General features: G+C 50.2%; 2 protein-coding genes across 4 annotated transcripts; both read left to right on the plus strand.

Annotated features, from left to right (window-relative positions):
* The first annotated feature begins 463 nt into the window (after window positions 1-463).
* On the plus strand, window positions 464-12,260 carry NDUFS2 (NADH:ubiquinone oxidoreductase core subunit S2). Its single transcript, XM_001503803.5, has 15 exons — window positions 464-505; window positions 3,103-3,419; window positions 4,180-4,286; window positions 6,608-6,798; window positions 8,358-8,478; window positions 8,682-8,794; window positions 9,304-9,378; window positions 9,558-9,635; window positions 9,778-9,863; window positions 10,073-10,192; window positions 10,880-11,009; window positions 11,291-11,386; window positions 11,564-11,647; window positions 11,788-11,845; window positions 12,034-12,260. Exons 2-15 carry the CDS (start codon window positions 3,325-3,327, stop codon window positions 12,069-12,071), a joined length of 1,392 nt encoding a protein of 463 aa, XP_001503853.1. The 5' UTR covers window positions 464-505; window positions 3,103-3,324; the 3' UTR covers window positions 12,072-12,260.
* Window positions 12,261-12,828: 568 nt separating this feature from the next.
* On the plus strand, window positions 12,829-16,370 carry FCER1G (Fc epsilon receptor Ig). 3 transcript variants are annotated; one of them, NM_001309482.1, is made up of 5 exons: window positions 12,829-12,931; window positions 15,073-15,164; window positions 15,324-15,359; window positions 15,815-15,835; window positions 16,000-16,370. In NM_001309482.1, the coding sequence occupies exons 1-5, from the start codon at window positions 12,883-12,885 to the stop codon at window positions 16,060-16,062; spliced, it is 261 nt and encodes an 86-aa protein (NP_001296411.1). In that variant the 5' UTR covers window positions 12,829-12,882; the 3' UTR covers window positions 16,063-16,370. The 3 variants fall into 3 exon arrangements, with proteins under 3 accessions (NP_001296411.1, XP_070122295.1, XP_070122296.1); XM_070266194.1 differs by lacking the exon at window positions 12,829-12,931 and adding an exon at window positions 13,426-13,529 and having other exon boundaries at window positions 14,892-15,164; XM_070266195.1 differs by lacking the exon at window positions 12,829-12,931 and adding an exon at window positions 13,426-13,518 and having other exon boundaries at window positions 14,892-15,164.
* The last annotated feature ends 340 nt before the right edge of the window (window positions 16,371-16,710 follow it).

Below are 16,710 nucleotides of genomic sequence, written 5' to 3' on the forward strand. Positions count from 1 at the left end.
GTGGGTTCTTCCCAGCCTCTCTCCCCGCCAGCTCTTTTAAGCATGCTGAGCCTCTGCGATTGGCTGAGCTATAAGCCATTCAGCCAGAAGCTCTGTTGGTAGGACTCAGATGGGTGTCTCATTGCTTCCCAAAAATCCTAGTTTTTGTTTTCCTTTAAAAAAAAAATGGGACTTGCCCAGGGGAGGGGAATCTCTAGCAGCCGGATGGATCATAGGCACTGGGCCAATTGATGACATAGCCTTTTCCCAAACCCCACAGTCGGCTCTCAGCTGTCTCTTTCCCTTTTTGGTGGGACAGAGCCCCAGGAGGGGTAGGAAGTCAGGGAAAGGGCCTGGCCAACACGCACAGAAACCACCAGGGTCCTGGGAGAATTCTCGCTCCCACTGTCTAACCTGGCATGGCCTCCTTGGCATGGCTCCCTCAAGCTGCCCTCTGCCCTGAGAGGCTGGTTTCCAATGCTGAGGCGACTGAGTGAGCTGCAGGGGAAAGAGAGTGGGGAAACAGGTAAGAAAGCATCAAGAAGGCAGAACAAAGAAAGGAGATGGCCTGACATGGCTCAGGTTGGGTCCAAGCAGTTGGAGAGCTACAGGAGGCAGGGAGACAGGACAGGCAAGGAGATGGTGATCAGGGAGTACTGCCCAAAGGTAGGATGAATCGGCTTAGAATGGGCACATGAAGAGGACAGAGCATAAAGCAGGAGGGGTTAATGACTTTTCCTTTTATAGAAGGAGGATCCAGGATGGCACCTCCTCTTCTCTAATGTCTCTTCTCTCCCTCAGGCTTCCCCTTCCTGAGTTACCACTACCGGTCCCCTCCAAAGCCTGAACAGCCATTCCGCCTCCATTCCCCCCCTGGGCTCCCCCTCCCCACTTCCTGACTCCCCATTTCCCTGGCCCAGCTCCCAGTAGCTTCCCCCAGGCTCTTGGCCCTGCTCCTACCCACTCCCAACTGCCCTAACCCCTCCTCCAGCCTCAAGTCAGCCAGCCCTGAGCACCCAGAAAGACTGGCTTTCTCAGGAACCCAGATACACCAAGTGCCAATCCATCTGAGGGAATCCCCACCTGGCTCCCTTTTCTGCCCCCACCTTGTCCTGAGAACCCAATCGTTCCTGGAATATCTAGTAATCTTTTATTTCTCATTCCCCATGGGACAAGGAGAGGGTGGAGGCAGCATTGTGTATATAGAGAAATTAGAGTACTGAGAGAATCAGGAACCCAGTGCCTGGGGTGGGGAGAGCACCTGGGGAGGAAGAGGTAGTGTTAGGGAAAAGAAGCAAAATGATTCCCTTGATTCCGGAGTGCAGAGAAATCAGGAAAGAGGTCTTGGGGGTGGACTATGAAGGCAAGGAAGTAAGGCGTTCAGAAGTAGGGGTTTCTGCTCACCCCATGCTCTGGCCACTCCTTTCCCCAGGATATCCCCAGGAAGGAGAGTGCAGTCAGCGGTCCCTTTCCTTTCCCAGAGGCGATCACCTGCCCCAGCCCCCATTCCTCTAGTCATTCTCTGCCTTGTCACCTCCTGTCCCCCACATCATATCCACCAGAATACTTCCTTTTCCCCTCCCCTCCCGCTCAGGTCATTAATATCCGCCCTGGTGCCCATTGCTTCCTGTATCACCCACCCCCTTGTGCCTGCCAGACCCATGTCTTGACCCACCACATGCCCTGACCCTGCTCCTAAGTGGAGGGGGTTGGGGCTGCAGGAGTCAGACAAAGGATGGGAGACCAGAAGGGGCAGGGGCAAGAGGAGCTATCACCAGAGGACTCTTACTGCCCCTTTCCACCCCCCCATCTGAGCTGAGGACAAAGGGGGTGACTAAGCAGCGAGAGACAAAAGGCCTCAGAATTGCAGCAGCAGTGTGTGTGGGGGTGTTGGCAGCAGGGAGAAGGCACAAAAGATGCAGTGTCCTAGGTAGCCCCCCAGGAGCCCTCACCCCAGTCCCAGCTCAAGCTGCCCCCCAGGGCCAAGCAGCACAGAGTCTATCCTGGACTTCTCTCAGGCTGGCTTAGGGCAAATAAGTGCAGTCCCCTGATCGCCCTCCCCCACCATCTCATTTACTGTGTTCCAAATACAGAGGGAGGGATGGCCCAGGGAAGGGGGGATGAGGGGTGCAGGGAGGCAGAGCCTCTGCCAGGCTCTGTGGGGGCTGCCCAGTCTACCCAGGTCCCGTCAGTTCCCACAGCCAGGGATATGGCCTCACCCTTTGGTACGGTTCCCATTAGGTCAACTCCCAGGCTAGAAGTCTGGCTTTCCCCTCTTTCCCTGCAGCTAAGAATTCCCCTCTGCCACTCTCCTGGTTTGTCTGCCCCACCCTGCTGGACTGCTGGTGGGCTGTGTCCCAGGGACCCTGTCTGGGGGAGATCTGGGGAAGGCTTCTTTCCAGGCTCAGAGTGGGAGGGCTGTGCAAACTCAAGGGGTGGCCCAGCTGGAGCTGGGCTTGGAGGCAGAGGGAGAGAATAGGAACTGGCTTCCAAGGCTGGAAAATTCTTTGTCTTCCATACAGAATTGGAATCAGACTCCTGGTGCTACCACATTTCTACGCCTTTGGCCAGGATTGAGACCTAGTCAGAAAGACTGGAGGGAAAAGAGACTGACCTAGGATAGAATTGGGGTGTGAGGCATTTCTAAGGGCACTTCCTGGATCTGTATTTCTGTAGGCTGTGGAAGCTTGGCGGGTATCAGGGTCACCCACAGGGGACCTCTCCTCATCTGGGGCGAGGTGGCCCCTACACACCCGGTCAGCCAGCTCTAATGCTGGTGGCCTTGGCGTCCTACTCTCTTTTTCGTTTTGGTTTGGCGGGAGCTTTCAGACCCGCCCAGCCCCACTTGGGCCTTTTTCCTTAACCCATTAAGCCATCTGGAAATTAGCTTTCCCTGCTCCCAATCTTTTGGGTTCGGGGAGGTAACTGGCAAAGCCTGGAGCTACCCTAGAAGAGCAGGCCTCGGACACAACCGCAGAGCGGGGCTATGACGGGGGGCGGCAGGCGGGGGGGGGGGTGGGGGGGGTCGAGCGCCGAGCCCTCTCTAAGGTACGCGCAGGCGGGCTCGGCGGCAGGGCGCGGGGCGTCGCTGCCCGAGCTGGAGCGTCTCTGGCTCCCACTTAGCAAAGCCGGTCAGAAGCGGTGCGAAGAACCGCCTTCGGCCACCAGTATTTAAGCGAAAGTGACGCCGCAGCGCAGAACCCGGATGTTGTCCTGTTCGCGGTCGGCGACCCTGCCAGCTTCCAAGAGGGCGGCTGCATTGTGCCAATAGGCGAGAAGCCCACAAGGAGGCGCGCAGGCGGCACTTCCGCCCGATTCTCCTTCCCGCAGTCTGAAGCGAGTAAGATGGCGGCGCTGCGGGCTCTGTGCAGCCTTCGGGGCGCCGCGGCCCAGGGGCTGCGGCCCGGGGCTGGGGGCCGACTGCCGATTCAGCCCAGCAGGTGAGACCTAGGGCAGCCCTCGACGCGCTGTCCCCAAGGCTAGGGTTTCTCGAGTCTGGGGGCTCCACGGGCCTTTTGACCCCCTAGGAAAGAGTGACCCAGACCTGTGACCCCTCGCCCAGGCCGGCTGTCTCGAGCTCCAGGATGCAGTGGCGCCCGCTCTGGCCGAGGGAGCAAAGAGGGTCTTGAGCTCGTTCTGCCAGGGGTGAAATCAGTTAGGAGGAGACCCTACTCCTCAATGTTAGTGATAGTGTCACCTTGCCCTTATGCCCTGCTGCTTCTCCCAAGCCCCGAACCCCATCACGGTTGGGGTGCGACTGGCGAAAAGTGTCCTTAGACTCTGTAGGGGAAGAGGAAAGCACCCTTGATGCTCTGGTGGGACTTGAGCTGAGCCAGGGAGCCGGCATGACCCCCACACCCCCACCCCGTTTCTTTTCTTAGTCTTCGGTTGACCTTGAATAAACACCTTTCTCGCATTCATGTTCACCAGATGGAAATATGAATAAGAGGAGAATTTGAAGGAGCTAGGATTCGCAACCTTGCACGCCCGGGGATGATGGGTGAAGAGGTTCCAGGAATAAGTTAGTAGGAATGGAACCTCTAGAGTTCCAGCTTGTTCTGCCAAAGCTACACTAACTCTGTGTCACTGACTTGGCCTGAAGAATCCAAGACGCCCTTCCCTGGGCCCACCTGAGAGTGAATGGGAACAGGGGAACGGAGAACTGTTCAGGCCCTTTATCCAGGATCTTTAACTCCCCAGAGGTGCTCGGCAATGGCAGCCAGATGTGGAATGGGCAGAGCAGTTTGGGGGAGCTGTCATGTACCCGACCAAGGAAACGGCCCACTGGAAGCCTCCACCTTGGAATGGTGAGTGCCCACAGCTGCTGTCCCAACTCACACCCATCCTGCCGCAAGCTGATGTGTAAGTGCTCTTGAGCTCTCTGTCTTAGGCAAGTTTCAGTCCCCACCCTTTTTGCTTCTTTCACCATGCAATTCAACAAACATAATAATAGTGATACTAGCAAGTATTTGTCAAGTACCGAAGGAAAGGAATAACATTTGGGAGAAAATAAAAAGTAGGTCCCAGCCAACCCTCGAAGATCCCTACTAAATTTATATCTTTAACTTCAGCTTTTTCCAGAGGTTCAGTATATTTCCATCTCCTTCGCTAGACAAGGTGATTTTCCCACTGGCACCCAAATGAAACCTTCCTAAATACAGAACATTTTTTTCCCCATCGAAACTAGCTCTTCCTTGTGACTTTTGATTTTGATCAGTGGCACCCCTATTCTCCTGTTCTCTCAGGATCGAAACTTTTTAGTCATCTTTGGCTCTTCTCTCATTGCCCTCCATATCTATGTCGAGTAAGTCACCGAATCGTGCAGATTCTTTCATAGGGTTTCATGTCTGGTCATTTCTCCTTTTGTTTTTCCGATTCATTTTGTATTAGACCTTTATGATTTCAGGAGTCTTTTCATTGGGTTCATGCTATTGATCTAGTCCCTCCCCAGCTATCCTTTACAGTGTCACCACCTTCCTCTTCCCCAAACATCATTTTACCATGTCATTCATTCTCTTGCTCAAAAACCTCCAAAGGCATTTCCAGTTACCTTTCAAAAACTTACAAGTGCTTACCGTGTGCTCAGTGTTTTTGTATGCATTATTTCACTTAGTCCTTACAAAACCCTGTGAGAGTGATACTAGTATTCTCTCAATTTTGAGGAAATTATGGTGCAGGGAGATTAAAACTTGATCAAGGACACACAGGAAGATTTGTACTTGGTCTGTCTGACTCCAAAGCCCAGGGTGAAGAATTTTGGTTGAAATGGTAGGCTCTGGTTTCAAATCTCAACTCTTCATTTACCAGTGAATAAAGTACCTACTTTATAGCATTATTGTAAGGGTTAAATGAGATAATAATAACACTGTAAACCACTTAGGGTAGTGACTGGCATGTAGTGAGTCCTCCATAAGAGTTGTTATTAATGTTACTGATAATTGAACCGCTACTCACTACTGCCTGCCTACACTAATCTTCTGCCTCTTGGCAGATAAGAGTTCCACAGATGTTTACTTCCTTGTTTCTAAGATTTGACCCGTGTTGATTGCATAGCCTGGGATGCCTCTTCTTTTCTCTACCTATCTGAATCGTTCCCTGTGTTTAAGAACCAGCTCAGATCCTACCTCTGTGAAGTCTTCACAGTGTTCTTTCCTTCCTTTATTATTATTATTATTGTTATTATTTTTGCTGGGGAAGATTTGTCCTGAGCTAACATCTGTTGCCAATCTTCCTCTCTCTCTCTCTTTTTTGTTTCCCCCTCCCCAAAGTCCTGGTACATAGTTTTATGTTCTCGTTGTAAGTCCTGGTTCTTCTATGTGAGCTGCCGCCACAGCATGGCTACTAAGAGATGAGTGGTATGGTTCTGTGCCCGGGAACCAAACCTGGGAGTGTGCCAAACTTTAACCCCTAGACCATCAGGGCTAGCTCTCTTTCCTTTCTTTAAATACTTAACGGTAAGCCACTTACTTCCTAACTTAGAAATTTGACCTGTGTTACTAGTTTCTCACATGTACTTATTTCCCAAATTAAATTGAAAGCTTCTTGAGGGTAAAAACTGTCATTTGGTAGTAGTAAGAATTAAGTATATGTTTCATGATTGGTTGGCCATTCATCAAATACATTTGGAGGGCAGTGTATCGTAATGGTTAAGAGTGTGGACCCTGGAGCTGAACGGGCTGGTTAAATCCTGGCTCTGCCACTAACTCTATGAGAAGTTATTTATCCTTTCTGACCTCAGTTTCTCCAATAAAATGGGGAATGATAATAGTACCTACTACTCTTATGGTTGTTGTGAGAATTAAATTAATTAAAATAAGTAAGTGCTTGGAATAGTGCCTGGCACATAATAAGAACTATATAGTGTTATCTATTATTTTTTTTGTTTTGAAAAGGTATTCTGAGAGACATGAAAGAGTGAGGTTCATGGTCCGCCTCATCAGAAAGCTTGGCTCTCCCTTCCCTTTTTCCCATTTAATGGTCTTCCTGGTTATGTTGGAGATTAGGAAATTAACAGGGTGTGGAATGGTGAGCTGGAAGGTCTATAGGGAGAGGCTAACAACCCCTTGCTGTCTCTTGGGGGTTCTTAAGGGAATTACCATTTGGATCTGAACTATTTCCCACTTCTCAGATGTGGACCCTCCAAAGGACACAATGGTGTCGAACCTGACCTTGAACTTTGGGCCCCAGCACCCAGCAGCTCATGGAGTCCTGCGACTAGTGATGGAATTGAGTGGGGAGATGGTGCGGAAGTGTGACCCTCACATCGGGCTGCTGCACCGAGGCACTGAGAAGCTCATTGAATACAAGACCTATCTGCAGGTGTGGGGGGTGAACAGGGGCTGTTAACAGGACCTGGGGATGCTTTAGCTTGGGACTTTGCTAGTTTGCTGCCACCAAAACTCCAGAGGAGGAAGATGTTGAGGGGAGTAGCCCATTGAGGTTATTAGGACAGTCTTGGTTGGGAGGATGGAGGGATGTGGCAGGGGATGCTTGACTTGGATCATCTGGATTTGGTTTGTCCAGCAGAAATGCTTAGAGTTGGAGCTACATGCCCAGCTTTTCTCTGGCTGACTTTTGGCTGGCCCCGTTACCCTTACTCTAGTGCCTCAGTTTCCCTGCTGTAGTGTCATACTAGTACGTCAAAGCTGGCGTCCCTAGGGGTCAGGGAAAGAGGAGAGAGACGTCAGCTCCCGAGGATTAACAGCTGACTCTTGTATCTTCCAGCTGCCTAGTTTGTTTTCGAAATACTCAGTGAGTCAGAGTGACCGGGAGGGAGTTTGTGACAGAGTTTGCCATTTTTAAGAGAACTCTATGACCCTAGTGATGAGGGTCAGATTTGAAGGAATTGGATCTAGGTTAGGAATCCGAAGTTTTTTTCTTACTGTCATGAAGAAAGGTCTTGATAACAGAGGATGATGCAGTTAGGATTTAGAACCAGCTGACTAGAATGTGATTCCCACAGAGAGTCCAGGTTTCTGGTCCCAGGGTCCATGGAGTTAACCCCAGTAGCATTATCCCACGTCACACTGACATCAGGAGAAGAACTGGCTGTCCCAAGGAAGGATGTCTTAGCTCCTCCTCCTTCCTGTAAACTGAAGCTGGTTCGGCACACAACTAGGACTTAGCTTTTCTTGGTATTCTGGGGGAAGAACCTTTTCTACCCAACCATTCCTTCCAGAAACAAATCCCATCCTTCTTGGTGCTCTGTTTTCCTTGAATCCCTCACTCGCAGATACTCCGAAGACTAATTAACCTTTCTCCTTCGGTATCTCAGAAGCACTCCTCTTTAACAGAGGCGTCGCTTGGACCAGAGGTCTCTTGACAGTGGTGTACTGGAGCCAACTCATACTGGCTTATAAGAACAGATTGTTAATTTTCAGGAATTTTGTGAGTCAGTTGTTAAACACGGCCATTATTAAAAATTAAGTGATACTAGCTTACGATTTTATACATATTAAAAATGAAAGTAAGAAGCACTCAAAACTTATCACTTCCTTATTTTACTACATTTTACTATGTTATGCTCTTGAGATATTTACTTTTATTGTATCTGTACGGTGGAAATGCTATATAATGGTGTGCTACTCTGCCCAGGGCTGTGTTCAGTTATGTAATGTTGGTCACTTAAAATTGCCTCTGGTAGGAGTCTTTTCACCATGGAAATTGGCAAACACAGCCTCTTCAGAGAGCCGGTTTTTAAACATTTAACAGCATCCACTGGATATTGGGATGCTTCATCCTGCTTTGCTAGGGTTCCTGAGACTGGGAAGGCTTGTGCAGCACTGACCTGTGATGCCCACTGAGAGCAATCCTTCTGGCAGCCAGACGGAGGGTTCCTGGGCCTGTTAGATGTGACCCAGATTCCTCCCTCTTCACAGGCCCTCCCATACTTTGACCGGCTAGACTATGTGTCCATGATGTGTAACGAACAGGCCTATTCACTGGCTGTGGAGAAGTTGCTCAACATCCAGCCTCCACCCCGGGCACAGTGGATCCGAGGTATGCCCCATCGCCTTCTTCCTGCGGCCCCCTGTGAGGACAGCACAGTGCCCCCACCACCCTCCCACTCTCCATCTTAGGAGCACTGAACCCAAGCTTAGAATGCAGACCCCAGGCTCTGCCCAGAACTGCTCTGTCAGCTCGGATCCTTGGCTCCTGTATCCTATATCATAGGATCCTCCTATGTCTTCACCCCTCTACAGTGCTGTTTGGAGAAATCACACGGCTTTTGAACCACATCATGGCTGTGACCACACATGCCCTGGACATTGGGGCCATGACCCCTTTCTTCTGGATGTTTGAAGAGAGGGAGAAGGTAAGAGAAGGAAGGAAGGATAGTAATAGGGAAGGAGATACAGGAAGTAGAGAAGATATGAAGGAGACGAGATTAAAAAGAGAGAATATTTAGGAGGAGAATATATATTTAACCTGGGTTATATTCTTTTTTTTAAATAAGGAACTTTTTTTTTTTAAAGATTTTATTTTTTTCCTTTTTCTCCCCAAAGCCCCCCAGTACATAGTTGTGTATTCTTCGTTGTGGGTCCTTCTAGTTGTGGCATGTGGGACGCTGCCTCAGCGTGGTCTGATGAGCAGTGCCATGTCCGCGCCCAGGATTTGAACCGACGAAACACTGGCCTGCCTGCAGTGGAGCGCGTGAACTTAACCACTCAGCCACGGGGCCAGCCCCTAACCTGGGTTATATTCTTAAGGAACTCTGTGTCATGAGGGGTTGGTTGGGCACGAGGGGACAGGGCAGTGGACCACCATGTTGTTGGACTCAGGGGCCCAGGACTTTGTCACTAATTCCCAGTGTGTCCTATCAAGATGTTTGAATTCTACGAGCGAGTATCTGGGGCGCGGATGCATGCTGCTTACATCCGGCCGGGAGGTGTGCACCAGGTGAGCAGGCTCCCATGCCTCCCTCAACTTCCAGTCCATGCCTGTATCCTCTGTGGCCACTGGAGGGCAGTGCTGGCTGATGGAAACACTAACCTTGTAGCCCTGGGGCTGGGAGGCTGAGCTGGCCTCCTTAGTGGAGGCTCTGCTGTACTCACTGTCATCCTCCTTTTGGCTTCTAGGACCTACCCCTTGGGCTTATGGATGACATTTATGAGTTTTCTAAGAACTTCTCTCTTCGAATTGATGAGTTGGAGGAGGTAAGATAAGAGCCAGTGGGAAAAATCCCTCTTTTCCCCTCCAGAAGGGCTTGAGGGGTTTTAGTCCCCAGTTATAAAGAAATACAGAAGTGTTTGAAGGGTATTATGAAGATATTCACACACCAGTTTTCTTGATCAACAGATGCTGACCAACAATAGGATCTGGCGAAATCGGACAGTCGACATTGGGGTTGTAACAGCAGAAGATGCACTTAACTATGGTTTTAGGTAGGAGGAATGACGTCTCTCCTTAGGAATGGGGGAGACCCAGCCTGACATCTTGGCTTCAAGAATGTTGTGTGGCACCTTCCTTGCCATGTTCTGAGTTTGTATCCCATGTCTGGAGTGTGGGGGAGGGAAAGAGGAGACCAAGAAAGAGAGCGTGCCTACTTCCCTGGTTTGTGGAAAGTGACTCTTGTTCCCATTATACTCTTCAGTGGGGTGATGCTCCGGGGCTCAGGCATCCAGTGGGACCTGCGGAAGACCCAGCCCTATGATGTTTATGACCAGGTGGAGTTTGACGTCCCTATTGGCTCTCGAGGGGACTGCTATGATAGGTAAGGCCCAAACCCTTTATTAGGTCATTGTCCAGCTAGTTTCTCCCGTCTAATTTTTCTCTTGGCTACTTTCTTTCCCATACTTCCCAATATTTATTGGAGCTCTTGGGTGTGGTAAACTAGGCTTCTTTTCAAAGCACTTTGACGCATGAGACACCTTATTTTACCCTTATGTTATCCTTATGTCTTAGATAGAACTAGTTTGGGCTGTATTTTCTAGCTGAGAAAGCTGAGGCATAAAAGTTTGACATTAGCCTGGGATTATTCTGTCAGTAGTGCTTGAGACTAGAATCCTACTGACCCAGTGCTCTTTCCACTAGATTCTAAGTTTCACATTCCATTCTTGTTTACTGACCCTGAATAAGATTTGCTGCTGTTTTCTTTTTTGCATTATTTGACTCTCACCCATTCTGTATTCCAAAAAGTATTTAAGAGAGTAATTAAAGAGGGAAATACTACAGGACATGGCCTGAGAAAATTAGGAGAAGATTTGGGGAAAGACCCAAAACTAGAATCAGAAGACTAGGTTTTATATGGGTGGCCAAGCCAAGCAGAGATGCTGTTCTAGGAGAAAAGAATGAGGAAAGTTACCTAGTACTTTCCAGGTTGGCCAAGGGCATCCCTCCTGCCTCACATCTGATTCTCTGACTGCTCTGCTCTTGTTCTGAATCTGTCCACCCACTTCAGGTACCTTTGTCGGGTGGAGGAGATGCGCCAGTCTGTTCGAATCATCTCACAGTGTCTAAACAGGATGCCTCCTGGGGAGATCAAAGTTGATGATGCCAAAGTGTCTCCACCGAAGCGAGCAGAGATGAAGGTTGGCTACAGGGAGAGGGAAAAGAGGTCTTGGAAAGGGGCCAGCAACTGGGGAGAAGCATCCTTGGGTTAAATCCTACTTTTTAGTTTTCCATTTTCAAAGAATCCACTGTATAAGATTCTTAACCTCCCAAAGCCTCCTCTCTCATTCTGATCTCTGCTCACTGACTTACATGTGGGTTTTGAGTCTCCCTAAGGGTAGAGATTATTTCCTGTGGTGTGGGAAGGCCTGCGAGACAGTTTGGATCTGGCTTGTTGTTGCTGCCGTTTTTCTCTCTCCAGACTTCTATGGAGTCACTGATTCATCACTTTAAGTTGTATACTGAGGGCTACCAAGTTCCTCCGGGGGCCACATACACTGCCATTGAGGCTCCTAAGGTGAGGAAAGGAGGGAAGAAAAAGACAGTATGTGGAGTGGGTGACTGGAGATAGATGTTCAAGTAAATGCTTGTTTGTCAGTGATGGAGAGGACATGAGGGTGAATAGAGAGGTTTTGTTGGCAGAGAAAAACGTTCTTCCCGTTAATGGAGGCAGCCAACCTTTTTCCTTGGACAGGGAGAGTTTGGGGTGTACCTGGTGTCTGATGGCAGCAGCCGCCCTTATCGATGCAAGATCAAGGCTCCTGGTTTTGCCCACCTGGTAAGAACCAACCCCAATGACTCCTACTCCAATAAATGAATCTAATAATTATTGACCTTCGTTGAGATTTTTATGACGTTGCCTTCCTTCTCCGACCTTTTACCCCTTGCCTAACATTGTTGCTATCTCAATCTCTCCAGGCCGGTTTGGACAAGATGTCTAAGGGACACATGTTGGCAGATGTCGTTGCCATCATAGGTACAAGGCCTATTGTGTAGTAGAGAGGTCCTAGACAAAGGGTTTGGGACCCTAATTGGGAACAGAAGCTGAACACTTCCCATTCAGCATATGCTGTGGGCATGAACTCAGATCCTCAGTCTTGTGGGCACAGTATTGCGTTCTGGATCCTTGCTAACTCCACTTTTCTTCTCCTCCTCTTGACCTAGGTACTCAAGATATTGTGTTTGGAGAAGTAGATCGGTGAGCAGGGGAAAGCATTTGATTTCCCTGCCTGTCAGCTTCCTCTGTGGGGCCTGTCCATCATTGGAAATGGAACTGTGTGTGGGTGTGTACACGTAGGGTACAGGAGCACTGAGCTGTCAGGCTTTCTGTGCATGTATTAGAAAAGGAGAAATTATAATAAATTAGCCGCCTTCTGGCCCCTATGCCCAAACTTCTGGTATGTCTTTTTCAGTTTCATCTTGATGGGAAACTTGAGTGTTCTTTGACCCTCCACTTCTTTGTTAGACTGAGTTCTTAGCAATTTTTCCTGTTCATCTCCACCCCCTTCTCTGACTCTTGTCCTTTCCACTTCTCCATTCCCCATTTCCTCTTTTCCTCTTAGTTCCCCCTGCCCAAACCTTGCTATCTACACAAACTGGTAAACTCAAATCAAAACGGGGGGTAAAGTTCCGGGAGGTGGGGGGTGGGGGGGTGGGTAGGAGGGAGAAGGGCTATCGTGGGGTCTTAGGGAATCTCGAGGGGCAGTTTATCACATGAGTGATAACATATGATACAGGGCTGGAGTATCCCAAGCACGGGAGTCCCTGCTTTCTGTGGGAGCAGGGCCTTGGTCACTGAAGGACTCAGGCGTAAGAACCCAGATCTAGCTCCCTTAGTTGGCCCTTCCGGAGCCGCCCGGCCTCTAGTGCAGGAAGGGGAAGGGGCCAAAGCTGGGGAAGGCGTGGCAGGAAGGGGGGAACTCTGTGGTCAGGGAGCCGCTCGCCGAGCACAGCTGCGCAGTGCCAGCAGAGCCTCCGATCCCTGGCTCCCGGCCCCTCAGCCCCCTGGCCAGGATGATTCCAGCAGTGGTCTTGCTCTTACTCCTTTTGGTTGAACAAGCAGGTGAGAGGGTTTGGTGAGGGACAGTGAGCTGGGCACCAGGGTGGGAATCAAGGGGATGTGTCCGAGGGCCGAGGCGCAAAAGACAGAGGAATGCCGGCGGTGGGCTCATGGGCACAGAGACCCTGAGGCTGGTCCTATCCAGTCCCTGTCAGGGCACAAGAGTCATAGTTCCCTCCTTTCTTGTCCCTTTCTTAACTTTTTTGGGGTTGATATACACATAAGGCTTCCCTTTGGCAGGGGAGGAGAGTGGTTGTATGACTTGAAAAGCTGGTCTGGGGAAAAGCTCCATTTCTCATGATCATCATTTCCTGTGGGGTGCCTTTAGTCTTGTCCACTGGGAGCTGACCTCTAGCTAGTTAAATAATATTTATAATGCCCTCTTTAGGAAGGCAGGGGCTTGTCCTTGTGCTTGGGAGTGAGGCAAGGATAGTCACGATGAACAGACGTGATTGCTGCTTCTGTGGGCCATTACTAACACACCATTCTGTCAACAGCTGATACGGAGGTGGGCAACATGAAATGCCCCATTCTAGAGACCTGAGTTTCAGCTGAGAAATAGAGGCAGAAATGGGAAGGTCTCAACAGCTGTAAGGCTCCGGTACTCTATTTACGAACTCTCACTTGGTCTCTGGGTTGTCTAATACTGGGAAGGGGTTTGCGTATGTGTTTCGAAGAGGGATAGTTGCAGCTGGGCGTTGGGGAGGAAGGGTTAGTGAAACCCAAGGAAACTGGGGAAATTGAAAGAGATGGGGGGCAGCCCTGTGGCCGAGTGGTTAAGTTCGCGAGCTCTGCTTCGGCAGCCAGGGGTTCGCCGGTTCGGATCCTGGGCACCGACATGACACCGCTCATGAAGCCCTGCTGAGGCAGCGTCCCACATCCCACATGCCATAACTAGAAGGACCCACAACTAAAAAATACACAGCTGTGTACCTGGGGGCTTCGGGGAGAAAAAAGGAGAAATAAAATCTTAAAAAAAAAAGAGAGAGATGGACTGAGGGCATCCACCAGCCCAGCTGTGAAAGTGGAGGGAAGGACTTAGTGAGCTGCCAGCCTGCTGCCATGAGATGAGGAGGGAGCAGGGGCTCTGAGGCGTAAAGGAAAGGGCACCAGCTTTGAAAGCAGAAAACCCCTATTTGAGTTCCAGCTCTTGTTACTTAACTCTGTGGCCCTGAATGAGTTACTTAGCTTTTCCCGGCCTTGGTTTCGTCATCTGTAAAATGGCGGCGATGTTTCCCTCACAGGGTAGTTTTGAGATTTATGCAATATTGTATGTGAAAGAGTGTCACAGAATAAAAAGTACTCTACAGCTATCCGTCACATGCCCATGAGCCCTGATAGGGGCCTGGAGCAGATAAGGGCTGGAGCTCAGACCCTATTTGATTTTTTCAATTGCGTAAAACTTCCTCTCTCTCTGGCCCAGAGTGAGTAACAGGGCAGAGGACCCGGAGACGGAATCCACAGAGCTTGTGTTCGATCCCTTGAGCCCAGGCTGGGACACTCGCCCAGCATGTGTGCAGAGCCATTGGTATCCATAAGGCCTGGAAAGCAGACACCTTTTTGCACATTTACGTGTCTTATGGTGGGACAGAAAGCAATGAGAGTGAGGCTAGGAGGTGACCAATAATAGAGTAATTGTCTTCCCTCCCTTCCCCAGCTCACATCCTTCCTGTCCAGCCCTCAGCCACAGGTCACAGGACTTAGCAGAGACACTCCCTGTGGTTTCTTCACTGAAATTTGTCACTGCCTCCCCTCACCCTACCCCTCTGGGCTGAGGTTTTGGTCTTAGCCCAGTGAACTCAGATGGGTCCCTTGAGGGCTGTAAAGTGCTCAGTGGTGCCTGAGCAACCCACAGTGCAAAAGGGAGAGCGTTGGGAGCTGAGAGGGAAGTCCTCAACCCTTAGTACATGTCAGCTCCATCGCAACAGGACCCTTCACACTTCCCGTCCTACCCCTACCCTAGGGTGAGAGAGAAGAGGGAAAGGTGAGAGAAATGGGAATCCAGAGAGGAAGATACAGTTTTCTCCTTTGGAAGGCTCCCCTCCAGGCCCTGTGCTATCTCCCGGAGCCCTTTCCCTTCTCTCCTCTGAGCACCAGATCTTCCCCGATGCCTCTGACCCCACGGGCACTCTCTATCCCCTCAGCGGCCCTGGGAGAGCCTCAGCTTTGCTATATTCTGGATGCCATCCTGTTCTTGTATGGTATTGTCCTCACCCTGCTCTACTGTCGACTCAAGGTAAGGCTGGGGCGGGCTAGGGTGGAGGCTGGAAGGAGAAATGGGAGGGTGGTGGCAGCATGGCTTCAAGAAGAGGGAACAGAAGAGATTTCCCCAGTTTTAAGGGGAGGGAGATGGGCCACTAACTTCACCTTACTAATTACCTCTCCCCTACTCCAGATCCAGGTGCGAAAGGCAGCTATAGCCAGCTATGAGGTATGGACCCTCCCTCACCCGGGTGTCAACAATTTTGCAGATTCTTAGTCCTTCTGGGGCTTTAGCCTTGGGGTCTGTGGCCTCTGGGAGGGCATGAGTCTCAGGTGCTGATCTAGTAAGCTTCAAAGGAAGCTTCCTCCCTCCCACCCTCCCCCTCCTCACCCTACCCACCCTGTCACCTAGCCAAGTCACAAGTAAAATTTTCAGCAGGTGACAGGAAGAGTCAATGAGTGACAATGAGTACGTGAGAGAGTTGTATGTTTTGTGTATATGTGTGTCTGTAGCCATGTGGACAAATGTGCATTCATGCCCCCAGAGTATCCCTGTGAGCACCCTCTAGCCCAAGGGGCCTAGCCACCCCCGGGGCCAGATACCTCCCTGGGTGGAGGGGAAGATGCTGAGGGGCCCTGAAGGAGGTGTGGGTCTCTAATGCCTTGCCCTTTTTGCCTCCGCAGAAATCAGATGCCGTTTACACGGTGAGTGATCCTGCCTCCCCCACCTAGCACCCGCAGTCACAGGAAGTTAGTAGAAGAGGGTGGGATTTTGAGTGACCTTCAGAAGGGGTAGGGTCTGTGGGGGTGGGGAGTGGGAGTCCTGTGATGGACTCAAGCTCCTGACTATCCTTTGACATCCACCCCAGGGCTTGAGTACCCGGACCCAGGAGACTTATGAGACTCTGAAGCATGAGAAACCGCCACAGTAACTTTCAAACAGATGCCCTTGGTCACATCCTTCTTCTGCTCCGGTTCTCCTTTCAGCCCTCATGGTTGGCATCACACATGTCTCCCTGCCATTAATGCTAGCTGACCCTACCCCTGTAATGATGCTATGCCCCCCATTAACGGACATCAGTGGTTCCTCTTCCCTGTCAAACACCTATGCTCAGATGCTATTCATTAATGTTTATATTCTAGTCTCACCCCTACACCCCACCCTTTTCCTTTTCCCCATCCCCAACTCACAGTAAACAATGGAAAGAGAGTACCACCAATAAAACTGCCACAGACTGGACTCTATTCTTTCATTCATTTATCGTATATTTATTCAGCCTCCACTAGGCACTAGGCTGGATACTGAAGATACTGTTTCGAGTACAGCAAACTCTGTTCTTGAACTTGCAGAGCTCACAGTCTAGTAGACTTCAGGGCTATTTTGCTCAATTGAGGGATGAATGCTCACTGTGGCTGGGGGAAGGATGAGACCCTTGACCCTCAGATTCTCTAGCCTGGAGTTGGAGCAGGGAATAATGTGTTGGGCATCTAGGCACATTCAGAGACATTCAAACCTCAGAAATGACTTCTGCACCCAATTTGGCCTTCTGTGTCTGGCAACTGCACCAAGGTTGGGTTGT

Source organism: Equus caballus, chromosome 5 (assembly GCF_041296265.1).
Source record: "Equus caballus isolate H_3958 breed thoroughbred chromosome 5, TB-T2T, whole genome shotgun sequence".
In the NCBI taxonomy this organism is placed as follows: domain Eukaryota; kingdom Metazoa; phylum Chordata; class Mammalia; order Perissodactyla; family Equidae; genus Equus; species Equus caballus.

Bases quoted from the DNA above. Each gene is read 5' to 3' on its own strand.
- NDUFS2 (XM_001503803.5), top strand. From the start codon at position 3,325: ATGGCGGCGCTGCGGGCTCTGTGCAGCCTTCGGGGCGCCGCGGCCCAG. The intron at 9,379-9,557 runs GTGAGCAGGCTC...TTTGGCTTCTAG, and splicing joins GGCCGGGAGGTGTGCACCAG to GACCTACCCCTTGGGCTTAT. The intron at 9,864-10,072 runs GTAGGAGGAATG...TATACTCTTCAG, and splicing joins GCACTTAACTATGGTTTTAG to TGGGGTGATGCTCCGGGGCT.
- FCER1G (XM_070266194.1), top strand. From the start codon at position 14,922: ATGGGAATCCAGAGAGGAAGATACAGTTTTCTCCTTTGGAAGGCTCCC. The intron at 15,360-15,814 runs GTATGGACCCTC...TTGCCTCCGCAG, and splicing joins CAGCTATAGCCAGCTATGAG to AAATCAGATGCCGTTTACAC. The intron at 15,836-15,999 runs GTGAGTGATCCT...CATCCACCCCAG, and splicing joins AATCAGATGCCGTTTACACG to GGCTTGAGTACCCGGACCCA.